The sequence below is a fragment of the Callospermophilus lateralis genome, chromosome X (genome assembly GCF_048772815.1).
Source record: "Callospermophilus lateralis isolate mCalLat2 chromosome X, mCalLat2.hap1, whole genome shotgun sequence".
Classification (NCBI taxonomy): Eukaryota; Metazoa; Chordata; class Mammalia; order Rodentia; family Sciuridae; genus Callospermophilus; species Callospermophilus lateralis.
In genome coordinates, this window is record NC_135325.1 from 65,465,499 (window position 1) to 65,491,942 (window position 26,444).

At 32.1% G+C, this 26,444-nt stretch overlaps 1 protein-coding gene across 1 annotated transcript in view; it reads right to left on the reverse strand.

Moving 5' to 3' along the window:
* The window catches only part of Chm (CHM Rab escort protein), a 167,528-nt gene that overhangs the window by 71,442 nt on the left and 69,642 nt on the right, over positions 1-26,444 (reverse strand). Inside the window, exons 5-8 of the mRNA XM_077106285.1 lie at positions 16,287-16,659; positions 11,691-11,807; positions 11,050-11,170; positions 9,842-10,067 (exon numbers count right to left, since the gene is read on the reverse strand). Coding sequence (XP_076962400.1) covers positions 9,842-10,067; positions 11,050-11,170; positions 11,691-11,807; positions 16,287-16,659 — 837 coding nt within the window. The remainder of the gene's footprint in view (positions 1-9,841; positions 10,068-11,049; positions 11,171-11,690; positions 11,808-16,286; positions 16,660-26,444) is intronic.

Sequence of the window (26,444 nt, forward strand, 5' to 3'; positions counted from 1 at the left end):
CAAAAATTGAGTAAAATATCATAAAAAAGGACTGCAAGAAACTTTTATTCTCTCCGACTTTCAACATTTAACTTGTTCAGGAGCTTTTGTTAAGGAGAAAAATGACCCATGTTTGTTATACTATTATGGAAACTACAAGGATCTGATATAGCAAGTTGGACTAAACCAATATTTCTTAAGCAGGAATGGTTTTGCCTCAACAGGACATCTAGCAGTGTCTGGAGATATCTTTGTCACAAGTAGGTGGGTGAAGGTAGTGGCATGTGGTGAGTAAAGGCCAATGATACTAAACATTCTTAAAGCACAAGACAGCCCTTCTCCAAACACAAAAAAGAATCCTGCCAAAACTGTCAATAACAAGATTAGGAATCTCTAGCATAAACCAAGGTGGTGGTGCAAGCCTGTAATCCTTGTGACTAGGGAGGCTAAGGCAGAAAGACCGCAAGTTCAAGGAAAGCCTGGAAAACTTAGTGAGAACCTGTCTCAAAACAATTAATGATGATGATGATGATGATGATAATAATAGGACTGGGGATGTAGTTCTGTGTGCTTAACCCTTGATAGTATTTCCAAAAACAAAAACCAGACACACACATAAACACACACAAACACAAAAGAAAACAACCTCTAAAACAACTGTGTACCTCACATAAATACACTATGCTAAATGACAGGTAGAGACAAATCACTGGTGGCTATTGGCTCAGAGTAGAGCCCGAACTGTTGGTTCTTTTCTGAAAAATGGATGGGTTACCAGCAAAATGGTATTCCTATAGCTTCACCAAGGTGTAGCTATCCACTTAGATTGAATTAACTTCATGTTATCTCCTTGGGGGCTTAAAAATCATTGCTGAAATACTGGTGACATTCATACCATTGTTACATGGTTTTGAACCTGATAAAGTATTCTTATTCTCTCCATGTTTCTTTCCTCAACTAAATTTAACACTTCATGACAATGACGTCAAACTCTGACATATTCTTTTCACACACACACACACAAACACACACACACACACACACACACACACACAAAACTTAGAAACAATTTAGGCATAAAATAGATGCCTTTAAAATTATCTGTTGAATTAAATGCAAAGAAATGAAAAAAAAAATCACATTGACAACAAATGACACAGATACTTCTGTGTAAGTTTTTGGTCATTTTAATTTAATCAAATCTGGTTTGTTTGTTTTTTCTTGTTAATTAGGATTGGACTTAGAACAATTCCCCTGGTTGCTTTCTCTATAGCAGTGTTCCTTAGATCAGAAACACCTGGGCACTTGTTAGAAATGCAAATTTTTATGCCTCACTCCAGATTTACAAGTGCAGAATTCTGGGGAGAGAGCTCAGTAATATATGTGTTAATTTCTGACACCCATGAATGTTTGAGACATACTGCTCTACTATTTCTTTACCATGAAATTTTTAGTTACACATAATCAACATGCTACTCATGGATTTACCCACTAAATACTTAGTATATGATTAATTTATACTACATATTGCACTGAGACATTCCTGTATAATATCCTATTATTGTTTTTTTGATTATATTTTCATGCAAAAAAGAAAAAAAAACATTCAACTGATGAAACCAGGGCCATAAAATTTGCCAGTTAGGTTTTTAAACAGAGTATTCTGGAATAAAGTCACATATTATCTTTGGATACAAAGAGTTTCAAGGGTGAATACACAGCCTATAAAGCCTAAACTACTTACTATCTGACACTTTATGGAAAAAAAAATCTTGACCCCTAAATTAGATAATCTAGCTGTCTTTAACTCAGTCTCATATTGCTCTGGTGACATTCTATAAAAGCAGTAACAGTGACAATTGAAATAAATACAGTAACACAAATAATACTAATAACAGCTAACACTTAGTGTTAGAAGACAAGCACTATTGCAGACTCTTTTGAAATATAAATTCATTTTAATCCTCACAACCAATGAGACAGGTATTATACTTATCCTCGTGAAAAATGGGAAGCACAGAGAGGTTAAATAACTTGCCCAAGGATACATAGCCAATAAACAAGAGATCCATAATTTGACCCTATTGGTCTGGCTCTAAAGTATATTCTTATTCATTAGAGTATATTTATTACTTTTCCTCCCCATGACTAGGGCATATAGATATCTACTTGCATACTATTTGAAGAGGTGCCTACAAATTATAGTTTCAATAGCAACAGTTCCCAAGTTTGGCCTATATTCTACACTCATCCTAGGACTTCGACCCCAAAACCACTCTTGTATTCATTACTTCAGAGCTCTCCTTTTTATAACCTCTTAAGGAGTAGATTTTTCTTAAATAATGAAAATTCAAATAATAACTCTCAATTGATGTTTTTAAGTCATGGATGCCTGTGAAAATATGGACTCCTTTTATAAAGTCATATATAACATTTTACATAGAAATTCCAGGGACCAGTGGACCCTATATTAAAAGACTTTGGCATATTTCAATGGAACTCTCAGCTGCAGTGATACAAAACAACAGTGCTGAGATTCAATAATCAAGCTTTAACAACACTCATGTTTGGACTATCTGAATCTACCAATTAGATAAGGTTCAGTTTCTACATCTACTTTCAGTTATATCATGTGGTTCTATGACACTGTGGGAGGAAACCAATGGAATCAAAGTCAAGAAACAGATCAATATACATTAATCTTCATAGTCTATAAAATCTAACTGCTCATGGGCTTATTGATGCTTATTAAATTAAAAAATTCAAGGTATAGTGGTAGGAAGACTGATATGTTCATGGTCTGTTTTTCTTTTCACTCTTATTAACTATATAAAATGTGGACAGTTAAAGGAATTTCATTATTCATCTAAACTGGTATTTCCTATCAAGCACAGAATTTGAACACGTTGATCAAACATGGTAGGAATAGGCCTTATTCTTTCCAATTTTTCTAAAGAGTAAATATGTATCACTGTTAAGAAATCATAGCAAATTAAATTCTTAAAACCTGGCATATCATAAATAAAACAAAATACAGATTAATAATATTTTGTCAATTATCTCCATTAATTTTTTCAGAAAAAAAGTTTTAAAAACATTAATAGGTGAGTTATAAAATATGTGTATCAAGAAATTTGATTTCTATCCTCAGTCTCCTTTATTTTTTTTTTTGACTTCTTCATTTGTAAAGTTAGACAACCAGTGAAAAAAACACAAAGGGGTTCTTCCAACTTATTTTATTTGTATTACTACCAGAATAGTAGGTTGATTTTTGCAAGAAAAGAGATTAAGGAGAATGCTTCTGGGGGGGAAAAAAAGAAATCTAACTCCAACTTGTTGATGTAGATGGACAAAGACATTGGGATAGATACCAAGAACCCATCAATTTTTCTTTCCAACTCCACATACAATTAAACACATAAACTTTAACTTTTTTCAACAAGGTAATAAACCTCCCTTGATTTTCTAATAGGTTGATTCAGGTTAATGAAAGTCTCTTAGGTTTCTGAAAATTCCCTGAAGGACAAAAAATACTGGATATCATAAAATAATCAGATTACTTTGGTCCAAAGATGTTTTCTATACTGTTTTCTCCAAAAGAGACTGCCAAACATTCAGTAAAATATATTGGTTTTCTGATACTGGGCTTTGGACTGAAGAAGGTGGTTTTAAAAAGCAGAGGAAAAGGACACGATATAAAATATCTTAATCTATATTTAAAAAAACACAAATCCCATCATTATAACTAAATCATAGTAGCATCTATGTATCCCCGTTTGGGCATAGCTCCTTCTGTCATCACTGATGAAATACATCAAATGGAAGATTCCTTGCTTATTCCTTCCATGCTGTTCTTATAATCTTGAATAAGCTATATTAAAGACACATAAATCCATTTATGTATTTTGGACTTTTAATATTTCTTTTTTCTCTTTTGAGAAGCTTGAATTAGAGATTAGCTTGTGTTCCACAACTTCCTGAGATATTGGGAAATTTTCTTTAGGTACTATTTGGAAACTATTTACTTTTCCATATATATTAAACAGTGAAACGTAGTTTAAGCCCAACCACTTGGTAAAAGGTATTTGGTGGTGATTACTTGTGTGTGCATGTGGATATAAAATTTATGCTACATGCTAAAATTCTCATCTTTCATTTTTTAATAATCTTACCACATTAAGAAAAATAACAGATCAAATCTAGGCCATGAAAGAATGAAAGATTGAATTTCACTGTTAATAGTGGAGTGAGCTTTTTTTTTTTTTAACAAAAGTAACAACCTCTGAGCAGTCTAGGTCTACTTATTAAAAACAAAACAAACAAACAAAACATGTAAAGTTTATTTGCTTCCACTACTACTACTCCATTTTTCACATTATAAAAACACAACACAATATATAAAATGTATTCTGAACTAAGTTAGCTCTAAAGGGCACTATGTTGTCAACCACAGAGATAACAGAAATAAATTAATCAGGTCAGGGCTCAAAAAGGACTTCTATTTGGAAGAGAATTTAAAATCCTATATATTACATACATATCCTGTCCAGTAGGCCAGAAAAAATATTAACTAGCTAATGTATACTAAGGGAAGTTCTAAGGATTGCTAGACTAGAAAAATATACAGATTTTGATGACTTTTCTTCCAGTATGGTCCTATTTATATATGCTGACATAATAATGGGTACTAGGTAATGCAATAAATAAGCTTCATTTTCTTTGCTTAAAAAAAAAATACCTATTTAAAATAATAAAAGCCTCAAAAGGTGTTTATTCATGAAAGTTATCGCTAGTAGTTAAAATGTTATACTGCTTAAGCAGAATTCATTTAGAATGCAAGGATATGACTTACAAATGTCTTTGAATCCTTCACATAAATATGCATGCATCCCATTTATAACAGTAGCCTTGATGAGAACACACTGTAACTGGCTGTGAGAAATGCTTAAGAAGCTTATATTAAAACAGAATACAGAATGATGGTTAGAAATCATAAAACAGGTGACACTTATTCTGATAACCTGGTGATAAAAAGTGTAGCCTATGATGTATAGATAATGGTAGTGTTACCACTTCAGGATATAAACAGCAATATTTATATGGAATTATAAAGCATTATGTAGAGAACCCAATATAAAATTAAAAGTTAATATCCTTAGGCCAAATAAATGCACATAATTCACATATAGTCTTATATGTATAATATGTAGAAAGAAATCAGTGTTTCCTTAGTTAAATAAGAAATACTTAAAAGTTTAACATAATACTTCAAACCTAACAGAAAAAGTCTTTTTTCCCCCACTATATACACATTTAATTACATTGTTCCTTAAAAGTATACTTAAAATGGATAAGATGAAGTCTAATTTTTATAACAACCTTTAATTCTGAACCACATGTACAATACTGACCCAGGTGCTACAAAGCATTAAAAGATGGGAGTTCTGATAAAATAGCAGTCTTAGGAATGCTAAAACCATCTTTGGGGAAAAATGGTCTTTGTCTAGCATCTCATTCTGAAATTTTATAACAGCATACGATAAATGAAACATTTAAATGTCTTTTCTCTTACATAAACAAATCCCAAATACATATTTATAAACTGTTTGAATAGGAAAGAAATACAGGGATTTAATGAAAAAAGAGGAATGAGATTAAATACAGTTTAAGTATACCTTTTCTCAAATGCTTGGGAATATAAGTTTTTCAGATTTTAGATTTTTTTCCTATTATTAAATATTTGCAAAATATAATATCTTAGGGATGAGACCCAAATTTAAACACAAAACTCCATGAGCCTATATACACAGCCCAAATATAATTTTATACAATATTTTTAATGCATCTGTATTTTGCAATTTGCTAAATGAATTCAGGTGTGGAACTTTCCACTTGTGGCATCATGAAGATGCTCAAAAAGTTTCAGATTCTGGCACATTTATGATTTCAAAATTTTAGATTAAGGATGCTTAACCTGTATCTATTTTCATAAAGTACTACTAAGAAAGCTACTGAGCTTCAGGTGAATTCCCAGTGATCTTTTAATTCTGTCCCTGTTCCTTACCAGTAAGTTCTGTAAGAGTAGCACATGGCAACATGAGAGAAAACAGTGTAGTTTCTTTGAGTCAGGCAATGACACAGGAAGAGGGACAGAGTGATTAAGAAAACCACAGAACTTTCTTCTTAGTTTCAACTGATAGAAGGACCTCTGGTCCTGGGGGACATGACACACTCTCCTCATCCCTACTTTGACCTGAAATAGGAGGAGGACAAGTTTGTTTGGAAATACACAGAACACAGTCTGAAATTCGTTACTGTGCAATTTACACAACACTCACTTCCATTCGTAAGATGACATATTTAGGAAACATAAATTTGAGAACACCTACTTCCAGGGGTATGATAGAATGGCTACTGTGATGGGACCTCCTGTTAATACCAAAAAAACTAGGTAATGCATGAACATAATTTTCATTGCACCGATGAGAACGAAGGAAAAGAGACACCATGGTAAACACCCCATCACCAAATATATCCATACATGTGTTATACAAACAATAAACTGAAATCAAAGTTTTGAGCAATAAAAGACTACAATAAAAATTAAATAAAAAAAAAAAAACCCTTGGGCCAGGATAACTAGATGCCATCTGTATTATTAAAGGAGAACCCCCTGAAAAGAACAAAATGCTCCCATGTTTATAGGGCTTTGGGAATGAGCAGACACAAACAATTCCAGAAGAAAAGCATTCTTAATTTGAGATTCAATTAAAGTGAATCAGATATAAATTCTCAAGCAATGCGGAAGGAAACAAAACACTAAGGTGAATCAGTAGTAATAAAAAATGGCAGTATCAGACCATTATTAATATTTATTAGAATTAACAGAAAGAATGTAAAATATTTATAATATGAATGATTTAAAGCAGAAAGATTCAAAAAATGAACATATAAAAGGAACTATCAAAAATTATACAGAAGAGCTGGGAGTATAGCTCAGTAGTAGGGCATTTGGATAGCATGCACAGGGCCCTGGGTTAAATCCCAAGCACTGCAAAAAAAAAAAAAGAGAGAGAGAGAAAGAAAGGAAAGGAAAATTGAGGAGCAGAATTCCTAAAATGAAAGACAAAAATAGGAAATCAAAGCATGAATGGATCAAAGTGCAGATTAATCACAGGTGAAAATAATTAATAAACTGGAACTCAGATCTTAATAAAGAACCAAGAATGCAACCAGAAGACAAGGAGATAGGAAATATGAAAGAGTAGAAGATTTGGAAAAGAGAATGCTAAATTTTAAACATTTATTTGGATTCCAAAAGGTGAGAGGGAAGACAATGCAAAAAATACTTGTAAATATATTTGTTGACAATTTTCCACAATGGAATTTTCCATAAATTCACAGATAGAGGAAATACAATTGATTTAGTTGACCCATATGGAGCTTATGTCAAAAATGGTTGAATATTGTTAACTTAAAATGGTTACACCTGTATTAAGCTAGATAAATAAGAAGAAACCAACATCTAAGACTCAGTGTAGTAAAAATGCAGAAGACCAAAGATAAACTATCTTAAAAACAGCCCAAAAGGAAAAGAGATATCACTTATAAAGAAATGACAAATCAGGCTGACTTCCAATTTTTTCAACAGAAAAAAAATCAATGGAATAAAATCTTTAAAATATTGAAAAGATCTGCCATCTTAGACCTGTTTACCTAGTAAAATTTCACTCAAGACAAAATGAAGAGATTTTCTACTTATAGTTCTTTTTCTCCACTTTTTATTGGTGCATTAGTTATACATAATGATGGGATTTGTTACATATTTGCACATGCACACAATATAATTTGGCCAATAACTCTAGCCAGTTATTGGTTAATTGGTGCTTTATATATACACATGAAAGTGAAATTTACTGTGATAAAGTCATATCTGTAAATAGCATAGATGGAAGAGCAGTGAGTAGAGGAAGAGGAATCGGGGAAGGAGGAGGGGAGGGAAAGTGAAAGTATTGGGGATTGAAATGGAACAAATTACATTATAAGACATGTATGACTACGTCAAAATGAACCCCACTATTATTTTTAATTAATGTACTAATAAAAACATTTTGAAGTTATTTTCATATATATAAAACTAAAGAATTTACTACAAACAGATGTAAACTAAAGGAGCTTTTAAAATTCTACATTTCAGAAAGAAGAAACAGACTCTTGTTAGCAGCATTCATCCTGCTCAGTAAAAGAGAGAGACTGTCAGATAGGCAGTATAGGAATAAAAATCAAGACTATGCCAACAAGAGCCCTAAATATAGATTCCAAAAACTTGGAAATTAAAAGGATGGAGAAAGTTATAAGCGTCAAATATGAAAAGTTGGAATAATCATATGAATATCCAACAAAGTGGATTTAAAGGGGAAAAAAAGCATTATAGGGGTTGGGGGGAGAAGGACATTGATTATGTAAATATTAAATTCATCTGGAATGTTAAAAAATATAAATTTCTACTAATATTAATAAATAACCCCAAAATAAAGATAAACTACATATTGACAGAATTATAGGGAGAAATAGACAAATCTAGGATCATAATGAGAAATGTGAAATATTTAAAACATATTTCTCTACAAATGATAAAGCAAAGAAAATATTCAATTAAAATAAAGTTTGAAAATTACAACTTGAAGCTTGATTTAGCCCCTGATACCAATAATTAGAGAATCATGTACCTACCAACAACTAAATAAAAATATTCTTAAGAACATATGAAAAAAATTGTAAAAATTAATGATATTGTAAGCCATAAAATAAATGCCAACAAAGCTCCAGGATTAAGTAGCATAAATGCCATAATGTAATTAAATTCAATGCTAACGGCAGAAGAATTAACCAAATTATTCTTAATAACTCATGGATCAATGAAGAAATTATAACAGAAATAAAAACTCTTGGAATAGCCAGGCACAGGAACTTGGGAGGCTGAGGTAGGAGGGTCACAAGTTGGAGACCAGCCTCAGCAACTAAGCAAGACCCTGTCTCAAAATAAAAAATAAAAAGGGATGGGGATGTGGCTCAGTGGTAAAATGTCCCTAGGTTCAATCCTGAGAACAACAACAACAAAAAAAAAATCACTTAGAATAAAATTTAATGAAAATACTACAAACATGTAGAGTTATAGAAGTTCTTATATACTACTAGTAGAATGTAACAGGCATAACTCTCTAGAAAAACAACTGGGGTCAATGTTGTAAAATGCTAAGCATTCACATATTCCATAACTCAGGAATTCTTCTCCTACATATGTATCCTAGAGAAACTCTTGAACACACATATCCTGAATCAATATATAAGGAAGCTAACAACAAAAAATGAAAACATCCTGTGTCCACTGACAGAAAAATGCAAACAGATGAAGGTACATTCACAATGAAATATAAGAGCACAATTAAAAAAACATGATTATAGAAAAGTATGAAGCTTTGAAATATAACACTAGGTACAAAAATATTCAGAATTTTTAAAGCTCAAAAAACACAAAATAGTCCAAGGCTGGGGTTGTAGCTCAGTGGTTGAGCACTTGCCTGGCATGCATGAGGCACTGGGTTCGATCCTCGGCACCACATAAAAATATAAAATAAAGATATTGTGTCCATCTACAACTAAAAAAATAAAAATAAAAAAATAGTCCAAATGGCCTGTTATTATTGAGATGGATAGGTAAGCAAGTAAATAGATTACAAAAAAGCAGAACAATGTATGTGTTTGCATCTTATAAATCTTGAATAAATCTCATTTTGTTGTAATTTTTATGTCATTCATGCATCACTTTTAGAAGAGACCAGAAAATCAATGGCAAACTTACCTGCAGAAACACTGAGGAAGTTCTCCTTGGCCATATAAAGGAAACAAAAATGGAGTGTTGCCATACCGCCCAAGGCAGTGAAGAAAGTTTTTGGTAGCTTTGAGACCATCAATGGTACTGCTAGTTGTCTCTGATGTCATTGCAATTGAATGCAGGACAAAATATTGGAGGTTTGGGGTTAATTTTTGAGTTTTTAAATACTCAGAAAATGTAATGTCTTCATAAGCTATGAAAAGAAAGATAAAAATTTATCAATTGAAATCAGAACTAAATTTCTATTTAAAATCATCCCACACAAATGTGATCAAGTGTGTTCAAAATGTTGTATTGTTTCTGAAGTCTTTAAAACACACTTGAATTCAGAAACAAAACAACATTTTGGACTGTGACTGTTGATCTGAAGAAAAAAAAGGAACACTCTTACTGTCCTAATTGGACTGAAAGTAAAATCTCTGTTTAGTGTTTTATGGATTTAAAAAAATCAGAAAATCAGTAAGTAACACAATGGGTTGCCATTATTGGCAATATTCTTGCCTTATTAACACTTCAACTGCACAACAATGCCAATAAATACAGTTGAAAATATTGAATATGACAAAATGTAAATCTATTGATCAAAATAACAGAGTAATATGAAACTTTTGTTAAATAATGAACTATGACAAAAAAGCAACAGAACTAATTTCCATGTGGCTACCTATAATCAGTTATACTTTCATACAATCATGTATACAAACATAAGGAATGCCTAAAAAATACTTCTTTAAATTAAGAGCAGAAAACATTGTAATTGGACAATTAATGGTAGCAAATGCAATCCCATGACCAAAGACAAACTCTTTATGGAAATAATTTAAATAAATAAAAAATATAAAAATGTACTGAAAGGATGTAATTTTACATAACCACCGAGGAGAAAAATCTGGCTGTACTGAGTGGACATTTCTGAAATGTTCAAAATATCTGTACATATGTTTACTAGCAATTTGAAATGGCTAGTGATACTATGGAACTGAATTTTAAATTTTATCTAATTTTAAATAGATAATGTAAATAATGGCCCACTTATTTGATACTGCATAAATGAAATGCATTTTAAAACAATAAGTACAGTAATAAGTAGCAGTAATAAGTAACAATAATAAGATGTTCACCTAGTATATTAAAAAGCTTAAAGTGAAAAACATGATTGAATGAAAAAATAATACCTTTATATTCATCAGGATGTTCCTCATATTCCATACAAAAGGTAAGAAATTTCATTAGCATTCGCTTTTCTACCATAGTAAGTTGTTTGCTATTAAAGACATCAGCTCTGGAACAAGGGACCTGAAAAAATTATGATTTTTAAGCTAATGATAAAAATATTCCAAATTACACTTCTTCCTCTTTAAGTATAACATGATGATTATTTCCATTTAACTATAGCTGTTTCATGTTACCTTACATCAATTCTAACAGCATCTCTGTTAACTTCAGAGCTATTTAACTTGTGACCTTTCTTACTTAATTCTGCAAACCCACTCTTTATGCCACTGAAGTCCAATGGCAAATCACCCTTAATGGGGAACAAATGACAGTTCAAATCTACCAGTACTGCCTAAAACGAATACTTTCTCAACACCAAAATCAAGCTGCAGAATAACTCATCAAAAACTAACACTAGAAAAAAAAACTAACCCAAGAAAATTTAATTAAACAAATTTTGCCATTTACATTTGTAAACCCTGATGCAAGAGGAATTTACTCCCTTACCAGGAAAGATGGCAATCTTACTTGCTTATCCTTCCAAAATGAACGATAATAACTTAAGCACAAATTCAGATACAATACTTGATCGTCATAGTACCTGTTCCACTCTTCCTTCTCGAAAAGCAAGAATCCTGGTGATATTTTTAAACTCTGCATATCGACTAACATTAGATTTGATTAGAAGATCAATTAGCATTCCCCGAGAATACAGGAGCTGTACAAAGAAAATATTTTATAGTATAAAAGGCAAAATGATGAAAACATAATAAACACTAAATATACATAATTGTATTAGTTTTTAGATTTACAGCAAGTCTATAAATATCAATTATAACATAACACAATGTACTACTGTTTCAAAATTCATTATCTGAAATCCACCCCCCAAAAAAACCCTGTACAATCCAAAAGTATTTTCATAATTCATCTGGCAGTAAAACCTGACCCAAATTGATATAAGGCTCTTCTGTCTCTGTCACAATATATTTTAATATGTATACATATCAGTGTAGAAATGTTAATGTGTTTAGTTAGAGTATTTTATATCTAAGAATGTTACATAATACACAGCATATCAGCATATGCATTGTATTGCTTTCTAAAATATATGTTGTTTTAATATTTTTTCGTTGTTCATGGACCTTTATTTTATATGCAGTGCTGAGAATCAAATCCAGTGCCTCGCACTGGTCAGGCAAGAGCTCTACTACTGAGCCGAAGCCCCAGCCCTAATATATATGCTTATATATATTTTACATATAATATATAATTATATATTCCCTGTGAATATGTGTGTCTGTATAAATCTGAATTACAGAAAATACCAGAAAACAAGGGTTTTGGATAAAGGACTAGACTAGACTACCTATATAATGCCATGTGGTTACACGAAGATATGAGCTAGGTGTTACTCCCTAAAAAGAAAAGAAAGAAAAAGATTTGTGATGCATTCCGCATTCTGAAAGTGTCAAATTATAAAGTCCCTTTGTAATTCCAGCAGTCTAGATGAAATACATGTTCCTCAAGAAGTGAGGATTGTTATTGCCAACATGTATGTGATGGACTGACTTAATATTTCAATCTTTCAACATGTTTTATAACTAATATCAAAGAGACAAAAACATTATTATCCAGCATATTTTAGATTTAGCCATATGGTTAAATGCAAGAAATCTGCCTACTTCCTCTAATCACGCTACCTTTAAATAATGTCTACAACTCAATAAATATGACAAATGTAAATGTTGCATCTATAAATAGTAAGAAAAATAAAATTTGCTTTACCATACAAAGGAGAAGGGAATCTCAAAAATCAACCTAAAGTCTGAGCATCTAATTTTATAAACTATTATAATACTTCAGCATTACATAGTACAAAATTGTCACTGCATTTAAAACACTAACCTCATTATGCTAAGTATGACATGTTATTTCATTATCTTCTTCCTAACATACCTCACAACTAAGATAAAGCCTGTGTTTATAAAACTATTTTTAAAATTTTTTACCGGTTCATTATAATTATACATAATAGTAGACCCATTCTTTAGATACTTCTACTTTTGTAAAATGAGCACAATAAGTTATTATTGGTTATTTTTAGATGTAATAATTGTATAATAATAAAAGATATTTAAAAAACCTTATTTGTTAAAAAAAATTGGAGATTCAAAGATTCCTTAACAGCTATAATATATCATTCACAAATGTTAATATATAAAATACAGACATGTACTTATAAGATCTAATAAAGATTTTTTTTTCTTGTTGTACCAGGGATTGAACCCGGGACACTTAATCACTGAGTCACATCTCCAGCCCTTTATATATTTTTTTATTTTGAGACAAGGTCTAACTTCCTTAGGGCTTCTCTACCTTGCTGAGGCTACCTGTGAACTTGTGACCCTCCTACCTTAACCTCCTGAGTTGCTGGGATTACAAGTATTACAAGCCACCGAATGTGGCTAAAGCTTAATATTTAACACCACCTTTAAAACTAAGTCATTTAAGATACCACTGAAGAGTGTAAATCAATTTTAACTAAAATTATAATATTGTTTCTAAAACTCAGCATCAATAAATGTGTACATTATTTTAACTTAATCTCTTTTTTACCACTTAGTAAGTAGTCTACCACAGCAATTTCAGAAAATTGAATTTGATGAAAATAATGGGAAATAGCTTTAATAATATTCTTTGCTGTACTTGGAATGTTGGCTCTATAATTCATATTATGGACTTATTCAGAAATAAATTTTAAGAATTTTATCTTTGATTTCTTTAATAGTTTGAACACTATACAACTGTATGTATTTAAATTAATTAACCTTCCCTGAGATTACTTTTAAATGATTATATATTATATAGGCATGTTTTATAAACTATAAAGCCCACTGTTATTTCTTGATATGATGACTTTGAGATGGAATATGCATAGAAACATCAAGCAGTTTGCACACATTGAATGACTTTAGGAAAGAGATAGGGCTAAAGGTAGATATAAGGCAGCTATCCTAAACTTAGAGGTAACAACTGTAATTATTAGAACAGATAAAATTTCCATGGAGTGACTCTTTGTCCCAACAACATGGACTATATGATTTTCAATTCAGTTGGCACTAAATAAATGCTTGTAGAATGATTATCATTTTAAAAATATCTATAAACTTCCTTTATGTTATGATTACATGTTCTGTAGATACTTTTGTAGAATAAGTACAAGAAATGATTGCTGATTATGTTTAGATGTAAAAACCCATGAAAACTATGGAAGACAAAGTACAACTGCTTAGTCTAATGCCTCTGGACATATGTGTCTTTTATTTATCCAGAGAAATAGTATTACTAACCACTCAAGCCAGTGAAAGCACCCAAAAATCTCCTTCAGGATCTCCTCAATTTTCTCAGCTTCTACGTAAACTTCATTCCTATAATTAACATTCATTTTTCGTTAAATTTTTTTCTAAAATAATTCCTACATTTGCAACAACACAATCTTCTCCCATTTTCTTTAGGAAGATACATACTGTATTTTAGCTAACTTAGAAGAATATAGAATCATTTTTCATTTTGAGACAGGATCTTGCTATGTGGCCCAGGATGATTTTCAATTACTGGGCTCAAGAGATCTTCCTGCCTCAGTTTCCTGAGTAGCTTGAACTGCAGGCATATATCACAGCACCTGACTTTAGTCTTGATTCTTAACCACATTCATATCATTGTTTCTTTAGTAAGACAATCAAAATGTCAAGTAAGCAATTCAAAGTGTAATTTTCAGAACAAGGCCAATTTTTTCTTAGACTGCCTTGTTTTTTGTTTACTTTTTTTAAACTGATTTCAAGAATACTCTTCATAAGAACAGGAAGGTTGTTAGTGAACTGGAATTAAGCTTCCATCCAGAGATGAACAGCCAAAGTAAAAGGAAAAAAATTGCTAGTTTTCTGTGCATGGCAGGGTCAAAGTTGATGGAGAAAGTGGAATAGATGATACAGAAATATGAAGTAGGAAGTAGCCAACACAGACCATGACAGACTCAGACACAGTGCTTTATGATAGAATGAAAAATAATAAAATTATGTACACATTTCCAAGCACCAATTTTAAAGGTAACAAGAGTATGAAAATATGTGATTGTATCAGCAAAATATGAGGGGCATGTGTTGGTCCCTCACCCTCCCCTATCACTCGGAACCCAAATAAAGTACATTAAATTGAAAAAAAAAGTCTAGTTTTGAGGTAATTTGATGTAATTTACTACCCCTTTCCTACTTCTTTCCAATGTTTCACTGTGTACCCTCAACTTACAGGATTTGATTGCCGTTTTTTCTCTACTTTCACCAAATGTTTTAAGGACATAATCCTTTTTCCTACTGGTTTTCTATTATTTTACACTAAAATAGCCTTGTTTCCTACGAACCCAATAGAAAACTGAACCCTACCTTTTCTGAAATCACACTGAACTAAGAGTTAAACTGTAAAGAGGAAAAACTGGAGATTGAAATGGAAAAAACTATTGTTATATGCATTTATGAATATGTCAAAATGTACCCCACTATTATGTATAAGTATAATGCACTAAAAAAAACAAAGCCAATAAATTATATCGAATGAAAAATAAACTGAAAATAAAAAGTTAAGGTTGGAAACATAACCAAAGACAAAAGCATTCTTCCCAGCCTCCCTGTTCCCATTACTATAAAATTATCCTCTAAATTCCTTGATCCTGAACATATGACTTTCAAAAATGCATTGATTTACTAAGAATATTCACTATTACACAGATATTAGAATAGCTAGACTATATATAAAAGCTAAAAAAAAGTTGATGCAAACTGTAAGAACATAGGTTTGTAAACAGTTTCATTAGAATTCTTCATAGATTCATATTGTTCATGCATTAGGAGAATATCAGGATGAACTGTGTGTTCTAGCACAAAACCATTCTTCAAGTATGAAAGTACTATTTAAGAGCAAATTAAAAACACATAAAGTAACTTTATGTAAGCATTTAGTATATTTATAACCTATAGTTAAAGAATAGCTTAACTGAGTTATAAAATTTTGACTAGTCTTTTTATAAAACAAATGTTGTACACGTCAAAGACTAAAATTAAGCAAACTGGATTTATGGGTGCAGGTGCTATTTTTAATCAATGTGTTGTTCTATAAGAAAGTGGGTAAAATTAGTACTTACCTTTGATACTAAATCAATATTAAATCTCCTGCCTTCTTTAACAATCTGTGAGTAAGTAATCCGATTTTTCTTTGGTTGCTCTGCAGTGTCCTTTGCTGTAGGCACATTTTCATTTGTTTTTTCTTCTGAAGTTTTATCATCACTATGGTTTTCTTTCTCCCCTGTTGCTTCAGCATCATTTACTTCTAGGGTACTCCCTGGATCACTGCTTGGAGTTTGTTCTGCAGGCACTTCACAGCTCTCAGTGCTTAATGACTCATCTTCTGTAGGCAGACAGGCAGAATCTGCAGCTTTTGAGAAGTTCACAGGTGTCACACAAGCATGATTTTTCTTCAGTGCACCAGCTTCTTCAACATATTCATGCAAATCCTGACTAATAAGAAATTATTAAAATAATTAGTATCATATTTTTGATAATTCTAACCAGCCTCATTATTATGACACTTAAACTTTTCATGGTATCTTTTATTCTTTTATCATTTTCCTATAAAGTTCAGTGTGTATTTTGCTAAGTGACCCAGACATTATACATTCATTAGTTAAATTTTCAACACAATATGAAGCATAATTAAGAATTTTAAAATAGAGATAAAAATTTCAGGTTGAAGGAGGAAATAACACATGTAAAATTTTTGAAAATTTAAGGCAGATAAAGGAATTGTATTTTAAAAGTTAATCAACACAGCACAGCCTTCAGAATTAACTTGACGTTGAACCCTGGTGCAACAAAAAGTTATGGCTGTGTACTTAGAAAAATTATTTATTATCTCTAAACTATTCATTGATACCACAAGGATGATACCAAATATCTTCAAGGTTGTTCTGAAGATTAAATAATTTAATATGCAAAGAACCTATAACAGTGCCTGGGATATAGTAAATGATTAACAGTGATAATTATCAAATATGATCATTACTGAGAAATTCTTGATCTGGTGAAATGATGGAGGTTAAATTGGGAAAAAATCTGTCACAAAAATTTTAGGCTGGCCTATCTCAATGCAAAATCTAAAAGGCACTTTCTATATTATTTTCTGACATATACTCTTTCAGTAGTAATGTCTATTAAATTATTCAAATTCCCATTTCCAAAATTAACAAAGTTAACATTCTCAGTCCTTCAGTGTCTTGATGGCTACAACAGGCTCCCAATCAAGTCCAATTGCACCATAAACTCCTCCACAGACACCACTATTTTCATTGAGCTGCCTTATTACTCAATTATTTAACTCAATGCCTTATATTTGATGGGTCCTGGCAAGTATACACCTGCTAATTCATTGTTCAAAAACAAACTGTAGCCATTCCTTCTACCAAATCTAAACCCCACCTCCCAAACAACTTCTTTCTGTCTCCCAACCAAATTCCCTTCTTTACTATTCTTCTGTTTTCATCTCTACCTATTTTCTAATTTGGCATCTCTAATACCCAATTTGTTAACTCCAATCTTCTGGTCTATTATTCCTACTCCCCATAATATCACAATTCCCCCATTGCCAAACATACTTTTAACAATTTATCTTTTCTTAGAGTTTAAATCTCACATTTAAGAAGTCTTCCTTAATATAACCACATTCAATCAATCTATTACTCTATGTACCTAAAATATATACATGCAGTTTTTGCATTTATTTCTCAATTCCTGTTTACTAGTCCTTTGGTGTCCAGCACAGGTTGAACACCTCTAATTTGAAAATACAAAATCTGAAATGTTCCAAAATACAAAACTTTCTGAGTTATCATGTCAGTGCTCAGAAGGCTCTGAATTTTGGAGCATATTGGATTTCAGATGTGCAGAATAAGAATATTCTATAAAGTCTACACAAATACTTAAAAATTAAAAAAAAAAAATCTGAAACACTTCGGGACCAAGCATCTCAGATAAAGGATACCAAATTTGTACATGCTTTCTCTTCTGAACTAGACTTTAATTCCCTTCAGTGAGGATACTAATGACAACTTTTCCTGGGTGCTCCTCAAAACACCTACTGCTCTACAGACATTATATCTAATAAAGGCTTGATGAAAAACTAGGTTATGCATGCAGACTACATAGCTATAAATGTGAAGCAAAGTTATTTGTAGAAAGCACAAAAATTAGACCAATATAAAACTATTATAAATTCAAAAGTCTGGGTACATTTAAAATTGAAGTGTCCTATTAAAACTAACACAATAAACAGTATCCAAAAAGGGAACAATGAAAGAATAAAATAACACTGAAATGTCAAGAAATAAAATGTATTTATTGACACAATCTAATAAGTTTAATAAAATCTAATGAAAAATTAATTAACAGCACTAGTGTTACAGCAATACTTTCCAAATCTACACAAATCTATACTGGGAAAGAACCCAAGTTCTAGTCTTAGATGCATTACTTAGAAGATAATAGACAAGTCAACTCTCAGAGTCACCCACCAATAAAATGGGTCCATTTTCCTTAGCTTTCATGAGAGCTGGAAGATAAATTAGCCAACTCACATGTGAAGTATTTTATATACTCTGAATGGTTAGTCCAGTATAAGATATTAATAAAATTTAGGATATTGTTAAACTGCCCTCAGGTGAATGGGTAACACAAAACACATGTACTTTGCTTTTCTATGGTCACATTATGAAATCATTTTGGCCAAATAAACTTCCATTAACAACTTTAAAAATTAAGAGTGATTATATAAAATGTGATTTGTATATTTTCTACAAAATTGTTTATACTTTGTATTCACTTTCATTATTTTGAAAACCAATAAAACTTAAGTGGTTCCATGAGGAATCTAAGGTGACAACTTTCAGCAAAAGTTCCAACTTTAAAGATTAAAATAAGGAATGACAGGATAATTAATTACACTTTAAAGATAAGGCAGACTGTGGCAAGTTCCCTTATTATAGACCATGATGATGAAACCATGGAAACTGATCTAGTCAGTGGCTCTGTTACATTACATGAAAGGGTATTTTACAGAGTAAATAAAATTCATTAACCAGTGCTAAACAATCTGAAAGATGGAAGTCAAAATACTTAATTTAGGGTGTAAGGTAAAGAAAAAATATTCTTTTAGAATTTGTTTTATATTCTTCAACTTTTACTCATCTCAACATTATAATTTGGTAAAATTCCTAGCACTATGGAAAATAAAATCATTAGAAACACAATATTGTACTCACTTTCCATTAAAAACAACAGTATTTTTGGAGTTCTGACAAGATTGAGGTTAATGTCTAACAAAGTTATAAAAACACCAAAAACTCTTTAAAAAATCATACTTAATTCTTCAGTAAGCAAAATTCTGTTCATCAAAAGGAATGTCTTCTAAATTTAAAGCCTAAATATTATAGTATAAAACATTTTATCAAAAAGGAAACTTTAAATTCAAAGATATCTTCAAAATAAAACAGCTAAATTTTATTAATTTAAATATATTTTAAAACCATAAAAACACATTTGCCAATTATGAAATGACATTAGTGAACTGAAAGCCTTCAAAAGAACCCTTTAGTTCTAGAATATTCTAATATCTCAAAAGATAAAGAAAACAATCTGTTATCATTAGGTCTTATAAAATTTTTCACTAGCAAAATAGATTTCACAAATCTAATGTCATTTTAATGCTAATATGAATTCCAGCAGCCATTCACAATGCAGTACAATAATATTGAGATAATTTTTCCTAACTACAATTGCTGAATATCACTTGTGTCAATGCATTGTTTTTAACAAATACCCAAATCTATACATAACCCTGTGAATTTGGGGATATAAAAAAAAATCACATATTATCTAGTACTGCTTATTTAGGTTGCTAACAAAGGAACATCTCCAAGTGAATGTCTTATTAATGCTTTGAAACAATCACCCTTTTAGATGAGTCAAATGAAGAACTGACAACAAGCTGGTTAATTTATTCAGCACAGGTGTTTACTATTTATTTTCCCAGCAATTTGCAACATTTCCCCCCAATGTAGCTTGTTACAAAAATTATACTCTTCTCTTTGATGTATGCACTTTGTTCTAAGGCCATTCATTTTTTATTAGCACAGTATATGTTGTACTGTGACCCAGCTGTTGATTGCTAAAATTAAAGGGTTAATGGTTACTCATAAGAATTACAAAATCAGGCCCATGTCTGTAATCCCAGTGGCTCAGAAGGCTGAGGAGGACCACAAGTTCAAAGAAAGCCTCAGCAAAAGCAAGGTACTAAGCAACTCAGTGAGACCCTGTCTCTAAATAAAATACAAAATAGGGCTGCGAAACGGTACTGGTACCAAAACAGCCGGGTGGACCAATGGTACAGAATAGAGGACACAGAGACTAATCCACAAAGTTACAACTATCTTATATTTGATAAAGGGGCTAAAAACATGCAATGGATGAAGGATAGCATCTTCAACAATGGAGCTGGGAAAACTGGAAATCCATATGCAACAAAATGAAACTGAATCCCTTTCTCTCGCCATGCACAAAAGTTAACTCAAAATGAATCAAGGAGCTTGATATCAAATCAGAGACTCTGTGTCTGATAGAAGAAAAAGTTGGCTCCGATCTACATATTGTGGGGTCGGGCTCCAAATTCCTTAATAGGACACCCATAGCACAAGAGTTAATAATTAGAATCAACAAATGGGACTTACTCAAACTAAAAAGTTTTTTCTCAGCAAGAGAAACAATAAGAGAGGTAAATAGGGAGCCTACATCCTGGGAACAACTCTTCACTCCTCATACTTCAGATAGAGCCCTAATATCCAGAGTATACGAAGAACTAAAAAAATTAAACAATAAGATAACAAATAACCCAATCAACAAATGGGCCAAGGACCTGAACAGAAACTTCTCAGAGGAGGACATACAATCAATCAACAAGTACATGAAAAAATGCTCACCATCTCTAGCAGTCAGTAAGACTGGCAGCCATTATGAAGTCAAACAACAAGTGCTGGCGAGGATGTGGGGAAAAGGGTACACTTGTACACTGCTGGTGGGGCTGCAAATTGGTGCAGCCAATTTGGAAAGCAGTATGGAGATTCCTTGGAAAGCTGGGAATGGAACCAACATTTGATCCAGCTATTCCCCTTCTTGGACTATTCCCTAAAGCCCTTAAAAGAGCGTACCATAGGGATACTGCTACAAACGATGTTCATAGCAGCACAATTCACAATAGCTAGACTGTGGAACCAACCTAGATGCCCTTCAATAGATGAATGGATTAAAAAAATGTGGCATTTATACACAATGGAGTATTACTCTGCACTAAAAAATGACAAAATCATGGAATTTGCAGGGAAATGGATGGCACTAGAGCAGATTATGCTAAGTGAAGCTAGCCAATCCCTAAAAAACAAATGCCAAATGTCTTCTTTGATATAAGGAGAGCAACTAAGAACAGAGCAGGGAGGAAGAGCACGAGAAAAAGATTAACATTAAACAGGGACGAGAGGTGGGAGGGAAAAGGGAGAGAGAAGGGAAATTGCATGGAAATAGAAGGAGACCCTCATCGATATACAAAATTACATATAAGAGGATGTGAGGGGAAAGGGAAAAAAAAACAAGGGAGAGAAATAAATTACAGTAGATGGGGTAGAGAGAGAAGATGGGAGGGGAGGGGAGGGGGGATAGTAGAGGATAGGAAAGGTAGCAGAATACAACAGTCACTAGAATATGGCAATATGTAAAAACGTGCATGTGTAACTGATGTGATTCTGCAATCTGTATACGGGGTAAAAACGGGAGTTCATAACCCACTTGAATCAAATGTATGAAATATGATATGTCAAGAGCTTTGTAATGTTTTGAACAACCAATAAAAAAAATAAAAATAAATAAAATAGGGCTGGGGATGTAGCTCAGAGGTCGAGTGACCTTGAGTTCAACCCCTGGTACCCAAAAACAACAAAAAAGAAGTACAAGATCAGACTATCCAAAAAATGTTGTTCTAGAAAACCATAATACAAAGAAACATTAATTCATCTTAAATTACTGCAATATCATATATTGATATACATAATTCCCTATGTGTTCCCAAAAATAAAATATTAAGAATATAATTGAGGGGCTGGAGTTGTAGCTCAATAATAAAGTGCTTGCCCAGCATATGTGAGGCACTGGGTTTGATCCTCAGCACCACATAAAAATAAATAAATAAAATACATGTATTATGTCCATCTATAATTAAAAATACTTTAAAAAAAGAATATAGTTGAAATATCAATCTCTAGATACATTTCTCCAAGAACAAAATGTCATTGGGTGGTATACAGCAGGTACAACTGTTGCCTACTCAATAACTTTTACCCCCTTGCTATGAGAGCCCCAATATTGCTCCAATAGAAGTCAGAGGTACACAGTACTAGGAGATGAATCATGTGGAATGAAAACCAGTCATTAGAACTTTACAAGCCTTCACATGGGATATGATTTGGGAGTAAGCCTAATCCAGTTTTAGCCCATGAGTTATGAGTCTGCTGGGAGCTCTTGGTAAAGATTTTTTAGAATAATAAAATGAAGCATACATTTACTTGTATAAATAAATAAATAAATAAAAATTCTTCTATGGTTAAGATTTTTGTTGTATGAAAAACTGGAATTGTGGCAAGCATTTTGTAATCCTGGATGGAAAGCTAACAGAAATGCAGAGCATCTGTCCCAGTTTTCTGATGTGTTTAAGGTACACAATTAATAAATCTTCTCTTTTCAAACAACCTTACTTACTTACCCACCCAACTACTTATCTAGCCATTTGTTACAACTTATAGTTGGGCTTTGTACCACAGGCTAAAACAAACTTATTGTACACAATAATGAATACTTTCCCCTAAAATGCAAGAACTGCAGGTCAGTTTACACTTATTTTTATTTCTTTATTCTTACTGATATCATTGCATTGGTTTTATTTCTCAAGAAGCTTACTGCTTATAAATTTTCTCTGTTTTTGGAGTTAATATGAGTTAACACAATTTTATATTCTTGCTGTAATAAAGCCTTTATTATTTGTATCTATATCAATCCACTAGAGAGTTAGTTCATTTGAATCTAAGAAATAAGCTTTCATTTTGCTTTAACATTATACCAGAAAAAGAGAAAGAATGTTCAAAAATAAGCAAAAATAGGACAGGAAAAGTACAAATCAATGTCAATATTTTAGAAAGAAATAACTCTCTTCCCACTTAAGAAACAATATGACATTATGTAATTAACAAGTACAAATCTTTTATTAAGAGCAATTGTGTGATTGAGTGTGAACTGTTTGTGCATTTTCAGTCTGTCAAAGATTTACAAGTAGAAATAATAGTTGGTTTTGTTCCCCCATATAAATTACAAAAAATATTTCTTACAATATAAACCACCATCACAACAACTGAAGGAAACTGGATTCATCCTATCTTCCTAACACCAGGAGTTAGGCTTTTTTTTTCCCCCATTACATCTATGATGGCTTTATAATACCACACAGCATTCTAACAAATTAAAGAAGTAAATGCACTTTTTTAGGAGATTGTCTTCAAAAAGGAAACAACTTTATTCACTTTGTGGGATGGCTCCTTATGCATTAATGTGTTCATCTGCTGACTAAAATACAACATGTTATTTTCAGCAGGCCCATGGTGGTCAATGGCAATAATCCCAGTTGCTCAGAAGGCTGAGGTGGGAGGGAGGCTGAGGTAGGAAGACCACTTGAGCTGACAAGTTTAAGACCAGCCTAGGTCTATATCTGGATATGTTGGTACCAGCCTTTAATCCCAGCTACTCTTGAGGTTGAGGCAGGAGGATGGCCAAATTCAAGGCCAGGCCAGCCTGGGCAATGTAATAAGACCCTGTCTCAAAATAACAAGAGCTGGGCATATAACTCAGTGGTAGAGAAACCTGAGTTCAATGCCCAAAAAATAAATCAATAATAACATGGCCCAGTGGAAACAGTACAGCCTTGAGTTAGATAAAATGGGTTTACATCCTAGTTCTGCTACTGCTGGCTATCCCAGAGCTTCAGTTTATTTACCAGTATGATATACCTATAATTCATGTACGTGACTATTGCACAGAATGAAATTAAATGTAATAAAATATGTAAAGCACTAGGTTATATCAGTTGTTATACAAATAATATATATAATTTTTCTCACTTTCTCACTTCCCTTTCATAAGTCAACCATGTAATCACAAAAGATCATTTCAGTTAGTCACAGCAGAGCCCACCTGTATTCCCAACCACTCAGGGGTCCATCACAGGAGGATTGCAAGTTCTAGCCTAGCCTCAGCACCTAATCAGGACTCTGTCTCAAAAAATGAAAAGGGATTTGGTGGTATCTCGGTGGTAAAGTACCACTGGGTTCAATCCTGAGTACTGCCCCCCAAAAGGCTCAGAAGGCTAAGGTGGGAGGGAGGCTGAGGTAGGAAGACCACTTGAGCTGACAAGTTTGAGACCTATATAAAGATTGTTTCAATGAGAAACAATCTTTATATAGGAAAAATATTTACAGGTCCAAACTAGAAATTAAGTTTACTTATTTGAAGAAGCACTCAGGATAACACAACTCTGAAAACACAATCTGGATCATCAGGATTTATGATAACTCAACTTAACCTATGATAATAACCAATCACAATTTACAATTTAGTGTATAGACAAATTTTGCAATAACCCAAACCATTGAATTTATTGTTCAAATTATCACTAAAACTATCAACTTAAAGACTTCAAAATATTTTTTAAAAATAAGCCAAAATCAATTAAAAATTATATCTAATATATGTACAGGAGTATACAATTTTATTGAGTTGTACTTTGAGATATTTTCCAAAAAGAGTAAGAATGGGTTTGCACTGGTCCATTTGCATTCTTGCCTTGTCCCCAATGCAATCAAATATAAAAATAAAGGGGCTACGAGTATGACTATAATATAATTTATGGCCAAGATATATATACTTTATTCTTTCTAGGTATTAAAAAATTAAATGCCCTATCTGTGAATGAAACCATAGATTTTCTTCTAATAAACACCAATTCTATAAAGAAGCTAAATCATCTGGTCTAAACTGGGAAGAAAAGTTATAGTATTTCAACGTTCTTATCATTACAAATTGTCTTTACATTTTGGAAGTTTTCAAAATCATTTAAAATAATATCCCATATTTAAATAATATCCCATATTTAAATTCATTTATATAAAGAATTTAAGTTTGACTTCTCTTTAAAAGTTGAATATCACTTATCTGAAATGCTTGAGAAAATAAGTCTTTCTGATTTGGGGTTTTTCCTATGAAAGAACATAGGAAAAATATAGTTAGTAAGTGAGAGACCTTAAAGATTGGCCAACATTAGTGAATAATTACAAAGTCCTCAGGAAGTGAAAATAATATCCTTCTGGGGGAAAAAGAAGCTCATTAAGTGAGCTTAAGTATTAAGTAGAAAACATAATTAACCTGTGGTATGTGGCTCTAGGTAGAAAGTACATGACTTTCAACAGAAAATAGATTCTGGGGAAAAAATATCTAATAAGTACATTCAGCAAAATTTTAGGGTACATTCCAGATCAACATATTAATATCTACTGCATTTCTAAGTACTAACAACAATGATCCAGAAAAAAAAAATTAAAATGTTAATACTATTTACAATTCTTCCAAAGAAAATCAAATACTTAAGGATGTAGTTATCAAAACATGTCCAAGACTGGTATGCTAAAAATTAAAATGATTTTTTGGAGGAAAAAAATGACCACCAGGGACTGGGGTTGTTTCTCAGTAATAGAGTATGTGCCTAGCACATGTGAGGCACTGGGTTTGACCAACACCATATAAAAATAAATAAATGTATTGTGTCCACCAACAACTAAATAAAAAAAATTTAAAATGAATACCAGAAATGAAGATACATATACTGTTCAAAGAATAGAAGACTCAGAGTAATAAAGATATCAATTCTCCCTGATCTGATCTGCATATTTAATGCAATTTCTATCAAATTTCTAGCAATGCTTTTTAATACATGGGCAAACTTATTAAAGCATTAATATGGAAATGCATAAACTCTAGTTAAAACAATCTTGTCAAAGAAAAATAAATTGGGAGGAATCATTCTACCTGGTATTAAGACCTATTATATAGCTTCAGTAATTATGACAGTGTAGTATTGGTGGGGGAAGACATATAGATCAATGGAAGAG